The 8,100-nt window shown below is 38.5% G+C and overlaps 1 protein-coding gene across 1 annotated transcript in view; it reads left to right on the top strand.

The window, feature by feature from the left end:
* CAVIN1 (caveolae associated protein 1) overlaps positions 1-7,891 on the top strand; it is a 36,841-nt gene extending 28,950 nt beyond the window's left edge. Inside the window, exon 2 of the mRNA XM_026669852.2 lies at positions 5,363-7,891. Within this exon, the coding sequence (XP_026525637.1) occupies positions 5,363-6,052 (690 nt within the window). The 3' untranslated portion in view covers positions 6,053-7,891. The remainder of the gene's footprint in view (positions 1-5,362) is intronic.
* Positions 7,892-8,100: the final 209 nt, after the last annotated feature.

Raw genomic sequence — 8,100 nt, forward strand, 5'->3', positions numbered from 1 at the left:
AATCCAAACCAACCAATATATAGTTGTGCTTGGTGCAATTACTGTGTCCAAATACTTTCAGAAAGTATGGGCATCCCAGACACTGTCTCTTAGGAGGAAGTACAGCTTTTTAGTCTAAAATAGGGCTTGCCAGCTCACAGGCCAAATTAGTCTCACTGCCTGCTTTTACAGGGCGAACAAGCTAAAAATTGGGCAGTTGACTGAGTGCCAGGCCCTGGGCCTCAGCTATTCTTCCCACATGCAAAGGGACATAAAATTCCTTCAGGCTAGCATTGTACAATGGTTGCCATGCTCTTTGGCCTGCCAGCTCTGCCTATAGAAGATAGGCAGGACCTGACCCTTTATAGAAAATGTTTGCTGACTCCGATTAAAAACAGTGCTGAAACTTGGAGCTTCTAATTACCACTAGCTATCCTAACAGAAATTTTTAAAAAATCAAGGAATGATGTTAATGATGATGTAGGGATAAATTTTACCCCATCAAGGGCCTCTCATTAGAAATTCTGATCTGTCAAATACTGCAGGAGTCCCCAACTCCTGATCCATGGAGTGGCATCGGTCCACAGCATGCCAGAAACTGGGCTGCACAAACAAGCAAAGCCCCACCCATAGAATGCAGGCAGCACACAAAACCACCTCCGGTCCTCAGAAAAACCTCTCTCCAAGGAACCGGTCCCTCATGAACAAAAGGTTGGAGGCCACTGAAATACTATATAGCTAGAAAGTGTCATATAAAAAACCCCAATCCACTCAGTTCTCTGGCTTGCTATGCTTAGATAGTCTTCAGCAAGATTGTTTATGTCTCATTTGCAAAGAAAAGGTTGGGTTTTGTAGTGGGATATTCTGAATGCCTAGAATTACTCTTTTAAGAATAGCTGCCCTATCAACAAATGTCCTAACTGAGCTTACTTCCAATTAGGCTTTTAACATGGATATAATGTATATCTCACTTGCTTTGTGTTATTAATACACTTTCCTGAGACTTTTTTCAGCTTCTTACAACTTGTGTGACACCAGTAGTTAACCAAATTTATTTGAGGGAAAAAGGTTTTGTATCCAAGAGGTGTAATTTTCGCATTTGCAACTAATTAATCAGATAGGGCAGACCTGTCGAACTGGTGGCCTGCAGGCCAGACACGTCACGCGCAGGCCACACCGACCCCAGTTCCGCAAAGGCAAAAAAACATCACAATACGTCACGTGACACGATCATATTTGACATCCGTGAGATAGAAAACCCAATCTTCACTCAGGACATTTCCACTGTGATTTTCATTGGTATTCTATCATTTACTTTTTTTTTCAGAATTTCCATATCTAATTATAGCTATCTATTGCAGTTCAGTGAAAAAAAATTATACAGCTATAATACTAATTTACATTTTTAAACATCCATTGCTTTTTAATCATTGTTTAGCATGTTTTATTTAAATGTTCTGATGACATTTCCAGATCAACAAATATAATTGTCCATAAAACATTAGTTTTTAAATGTCATCAGGCAGCCATATTGCAGTACATAAAATAATTTGCATATATAGTGAATTGGTTATTTGTACTCAAAACAAATTTACTAAGGTTAATGAAAGTTTTAAAAGTAGAAAAAGCACAAATTTTTCAGTAATATAAAATGGCAGATGGAATTCTGCTACTTGTCTGCAGAGAAAGACCTTTGACAAATGCTTCTTAAAGGTGCCTACTGCTTCCACTTTGGGGGTTCTGCCATACGTTAAGCTAAGTCGTAAGTGTTGTGGTTCGCTGGTAGCTGGTGCAGACGGCAGCGGAATCAGACAGTGGGGAAGGGGACCAGTCAGAGAGTCTGGAGAGGACTTGGACAAGGATCCTGCATCCAATGCAGGGATGGAGCCAGGACCATCTGGGAGTGGGATGCTTCAGAACCTTCGGAGTCTGGCAGCAGCGAAGCAGAGGACCCGGGGAGCCTGTTCCCAGTGCGCATGTGCGCAAAGCTGCTAGAATGCGAGAGCAGCTGAAACAAAAGGGGCAACTCAGGAGTAAGGCTGGGAGGTGATTGCTCCTCCCATAAGGGATAAAAGTCAGGCCTAAATGATGAAACCTTTGCAGGAAGCAAAGTAGTTCGATCAGTTCCGAGTCATCCTTGAAGCTTTGTGTACTTTGGTTGGTTTCTTTTATAGTTAATTGGATTCTTCTGTTTTTGGCAGCATTCCACAGAACTGAAAGGTATGTACTTATCTTGGGGGACTGTTTAAGATTAGCTCCGGCTGGGAATGAAAACAATTCCCAGAGTTGCAATAAAATAGGTTTTGATTTTAAAAAAAGTTTGTGAACAGTTACGATTTACGAAGCCTGGGTCAGCACAATAAGATGGCTGTTTTGCCTCTGGTTAGGCGTGCTGTATAAAATCTGTCATTATGATTTATAAACTATAGCTTATGGCTTGGATCTCCAGTGTGATGGCCATATATCTCACTATGCCTACGGACACACTTATTGACATATCCAGCTATTATTTTATTTTTAAAATATTTTTAAAAATATGTGGAGGGGTATTGGAGTGGAGTGAGTGAGCATTTGAATATTTGTTGACTTCTGATGGATGCCTGGACAAGCCCCTTCAATTTCTTGGCAAGTTTTTTTGGAAGTAGTTTGCCATTATCTGCATTCTGGGATTAAGAGGGAACAACTGACCTAAGGGCACCCAGCTAGTTTTGGCCCATTGAAGGATTAAAAATCATAGTCTCACAGTCTCTAGCCCAGTGTCTTAACCACTACAACCAAACTAATCACTACACCAATCATTTTATAATATTATACTGGAAGTTGAAAACATGTTTTTAAAAAATTGGTGTTCCAGTTTCCAAAATATTATTCCCAGTTTTGCGTATTGTGTGACTCCAGTCATTTATCCAACAAGTCAACGTTATGCTAGCCTAGCATAACATATGAACACTGCCTTCTCCATCCCTTTCATCATTGTTTTAGCAATAGTTTCTGCATCCTGGTTCCAAACCAATGCCAGGCTACATAATATGCTTTCAGGCAGTCTGCAGTATATGGCAGAAATAAAAACAGTCATAATATTTCAGAGCCATGTGTTAAATAAATCCCACTATTTTTATGTGTTTAAATAATCCTTGTCATGTTCTTTAGCCAAAACAATCCCAATACAAATATCAATGTTTTTCCCTTAAAAAAAAGATAGGGAGAGAGAAAAAAAGCAAACATAGGTTATATAGGTTATAGCTTAAAGCTGCATTCTTACACTTATATGCCAGCATGAGAACAATTTCAGCAGCCAGATGGAAAATGTGCTTTCAGAAAAGCCAAAGTGGGCAGGTATCTTGCAAAGGTAAACCAACCACATAGATTTTCTTTTCTCCTACTGTCCTGCTACTTCCTGCAGCTGTTGCTAGTTAAATAATAATTAACTCTATTAAATTTTTAGCTAATCCAGTCTTTTCAAAAGGCACTTTCAGAACAGTTCTGACATCTAGTAGGTTAATTATTTCACTTTCCCAAAGCAAATGGATTCTGATCTTAGAATAGCTTTTTAAATGAATTTCAAACACAGAATCCATGATGAAATTACTGACAAAAGACTAGACAAAGTTGATTATGTGCTTTTAAACTATTTTACACTGTGTTAACTGACTTAACAGGATAAGGGTATTTAATCAAATAATATATGTATCTATATTCTATGTATGTATTTCTTTCTTACCTGTCCTGACAGTTGTTTTTTCTCTGTACACAAAGTATACACATATACACACATCTGCCAACTCAAGATGACATTCCATTTAATAAAATGATATCTAATCTATGAAAAAGTATATACTATATCTATCTATCTATCTACCTACCTATCTCATCATTACATTGCCAAGAAACAGAGAGTACTGAAAAATATGGTTGCTACTATTGCTCCAGATCTATTAAATATGCTGCTATCTTTAACTGCCTACTTTTCTTTACATTACTTAAGATTTTCAAATCAAATTATATGCATTGGTCAGGGTAGGGAGGAGAATCCTTTGACAATCATTATTTGAGCATGCTGATATCAAAAAAGCATTTTAAAGCAACATATTCCGCCAAGTGAAATTTTCCAAGATCGTGGCATGTGTGAGAGTGCCTATGAATAGTTTTGATGATCTAAGATACTTTTGAAAGTTAATTACCTATTAAAGTCATTCTTACACCATCTTTCCTAAAGTTAGCTATCATTTGTAATTTAATAAGAATTGAGCTGCCCAATGTGACATAACCATGAACATCAACCATGTTGCATGTTAACAACATTAGATTTTTCTCCTGCCTTTATAACATCATGAGTAACTCAAGATGAGTTACTTATTCAAAGTATCTGCTATTGTTTTATACCTGGGACATCCAAAAGCAAAGAATAACTATAGAACAGATATCTATTCTAAAGAACATTTGCAAAAAGAGGTCCATAAAATCATACTATGACAAAGCTGAGAATAGTTCCATTTCTGCCACTGATGAAATAGCTATCATTCATGATTTGCTAAGTAATGCTTTGTGCAGCTCATTTGTATGGCATTCAAAAGCAAAGTAAGGAAGAATAGGACAATAACATTTTTGCCACGATCAAATCAAAATAAATTTAGTGCAGCCATTAGCCAGCAGAAAGAAAAAAGAAAATAATTTGTTTTCAAATATACAGAACATCCAACAATAAATAAGAAGTAATGCATATAAAAATATGCTAAAAAGCTTGATTCTTATAGTTAAAACTAATCCAAAATTTAGAATCATAGACCCCCAGACAAATCTGAGGTAGATACAGTAGAGTAGCAGACATGAAAAAAATGATCAGTGGGTAATGATGAGGCAAAGCCATTTTCAGACAAGTTCAATGGCTCTTGATTATTCTTTGTCTACTTTTATATGTTACTGCACAAAAATTTGGTAATCTTATATATTATTTCAGAAGTAATTTATTATCACTATTTGGCCTTTTGGCCATACAAAAAGAATATGAAATATATAGTAAGTATTGTAAAGATTCCACAAAATATTTATAAATCATGATCCAGACTTCCTATATGAATATGATGCTTAGATATGGAATTTTCTTCAAAGTGTAGGGTACCAAAATAACAGAAAGACTTAAACAACAATCAAACATTTTCCAGGTAAGGTTCTACTTTGGTCTATAAATTTTTAAGCTGATTGGGATTGATGATTGCTATCTGTGTTCAACACACTAAATTATCAAGATTAGCAAATCCGTTTTAGCTAAAATTAAAAATAATTACTGCTTTCTTACCATAGCCAAGGGCAAAGTTTAACTGCCTATTAATTTCTAAAAGATCAAAAAATTATGCACACAGTAGTTTTTGTTTATGTTTTGCAGGATGAGGTGAAACTGCCATCCAAGCTGAGCATAAGTAAATCTGTGAAAGAAATGGAAAAAGAGGAAGAAGGGGAAGAGATCCCAGCTGGTGAGGAGCACCCTGGAGAGGATCATATTGAGCTCTCCTCAGATGAAGAAGTTGAAGTTGAAGAGATTATTGAGGAATCACGAGCAGAACGTATTAAGAGAAGCAGCATGAGGAAGGTTGATGACTTCAAGAAGGCATTCTCTAAGGAAAAAATGGAGAAGACCAGGTTGAAAACTAGAGAGAACCTAGAGAAGACCAAGCTGAAGACCAAAGAGAACCTGGAGAAAACCAAGCAAAATCTGGAGAAGACCCGACATAACCTGGAGAAGAGAATGAACAAACTAGGCACAAAAATAGTCACCACTGAACGCAGGGAGAAGATGAAGACTTCCCGAGATAAGCTGAAGAAGTCCTTCACCCCTGATCATGTAGTCTATGCACGGTCCAAGACAGCTGTCTATAAAGTGCCACCTTTCACCTTTCATGTCAAGAAGATCCGTGAGGGAGAGGTAGAAGTGAAGGCCACAGAGATGGTGGAAGTTGGTGGAGATGAGACAGAAAACACAGATCTGCTGAGAAGCGAAAGCCCTGAAATGAGCACACTTCTGCAGATCACTGAGGAATCAGATGCAGTGCTTCAAGAAAAGAGTGATAGTGAGTGAGGCAGGTGGCAGTATAAAAGCATCAAATGCTGAATATGTAATCTTCCACATTTTCCACATTTCCTCTTTTTGGCCTCACGTGGGCATGCGCATGCACACAAACACATGCATACATATACATACATGATATATACAGAATTTTTACAGCTTGCCTCCCCCTTCTTCAACATGTAGCTTCAAGGTGCATTTTTGTATATTTCTGATTCATCATATAGAACATGGAACATACTTATAATCCAGCAAAATACCATTCCTGCTACTAAAAGCTTGCTTTGCCAGCCTGCCATGGCAATACCCCAACTTCCCAAAGGTGCTACCCAAGAAATAATCTATTTCTATGCCCAAGAAGCATGCTGCCTCTTAGCTATCCTTTTTGATGTCAAGAATGCTTCCTGGAGAGACCTAAAAGCGAATTTGTCACATAGAAGACAAAGCGCAGGCATGGAAGCAAAGAAGGAATTGGCTCAGTATATCATAGAACTAGGGGATAATGAAGGGAACATGGAAATTACTGCTTGAATTCAAAGATATTATGATACCATGTAATGCCTGATTCAGGCATACAGTCTGTGCATACTCCAATTTCCAAGAGATTATATGGAAAAAGTTGCACTTAGTAGGCCCTATTTCACCAGTAAAAATCAAGTGAATGCCAATAAATATGATATAAACAGGGTATCCATTTGCACTATTAGCTACACAGCTCTGTGAAGCTATTTTGCAACATGGTTGAAATAGGGATATGATCAGGGGGTGAGGAGTGGATGTAAGGAACATTGGACAAGTAGAGAGAGTCAAGGGGAAAAAAGATGGCTCAAGGACAGAGAGTGGATGTGGCCTTATGACAGCTTTATGACAGCTTCAGCTATGAGCAATAAAGGGTTACCAACATCGATTAAACAGGAGGCAACTATCATCTATTCCGTTAGCAATCTTGATTTCCATTCCTGGACTGGATCCAGACAGCACTGCAGGGTTGTTTTCTGCCTATGCCAGGGCTCCAGCAATAGACCAGCTTTAACTAGTTGAGTAATACTTGAGTACATGCAGTTTTTACTAAACATAGTAAGTGAGTCAAAGCGCAAGAGTTCATTAATACAAGATAATTCATTACAGGGAAAGGGATTCTCAGATACCCTCCCTGAACAACACACCACTCAAAATCACACACATACTGACTTCCATACAGCTACCTCTTTGGTTTGCAGGGGACAGTTTTCAAGCGAGCCTGAAGCCTCGCTTTCTAATCACAAGACAATGGCCTCCTTCCCCATTTTCTGATACCTGTAATTATCCTTCCCTTGCATGATTTTGTGATTTACCCCACCCCCCACCTTTCTGCCTTCCTCACACTGGATTTTCCCCCAGTGTCTCTATGGTCAAGGAGAAAATATTTGCAGCTATGAATCCATCATATGCCTTGCAATTCTGCATCCAACGTATCTGCCACAAATACCACACCTATATCGGAACTGCCTATTCTAACATCCCCAGAAATGGCTTGGCTACCCACACCTTAGCAAGAAGAAGTGTATGTGTGTAAGGGGTGTTTTTATTGGACTGAGAAGTGTGCAAGCAAGTGAGTAAGGGTTGTTCCCTTTGCACTGCACTTTCCTTCAAGCCTTTCAGTTCTTGTCACGGATCTAGAAGAAGAGAGCGAGCCCAGGATGTAAGATATGCTTGGCCTTCAAAACCATCAAAGATGGGATGGGGATCTCTCCTCATTATGGGGAAAATAAATATGTGGGGAAGAGGGTGCTGTGCCAAGCAGCCGCATTGCTTTTTTTTCTAAGACTGCATCCTGGTGAGCAGCATGAATAATAAACTTTCTTTTCTACATGGACAAGTGTAAAGTGTTTTGGGGAACAACATTACACAGGTTAGTGAACTAGAAGCAGGAACACTTCCACAATCAAACGACATTTTTAAAAGTACATCAACACCTCCCTTCTGTTTTTCCTGAGAGCAAGAAATAAATTCAAATAAGAAATGAGACATAGATCCCATTGGGAAGTAGGAGAAGGAAGGGAGACAGCAGCTGCCTCAGT

Source organism: Notechis scutatus, chromosome Z (assembly GCF_049901735.1).
Source record: "Notechis scutatus isolate UNSWTSFEM ecotype Mainland chromosome Z, rNotScu1.2, whole genome shotgun sequence".
NCBI classification, from domain to species: domain Eukaryota; kingdom Metazoa; phylum Chordata; class Lepidosauria; order Squamata; family Elapidae; genus Notechis; species Notechis scutatus.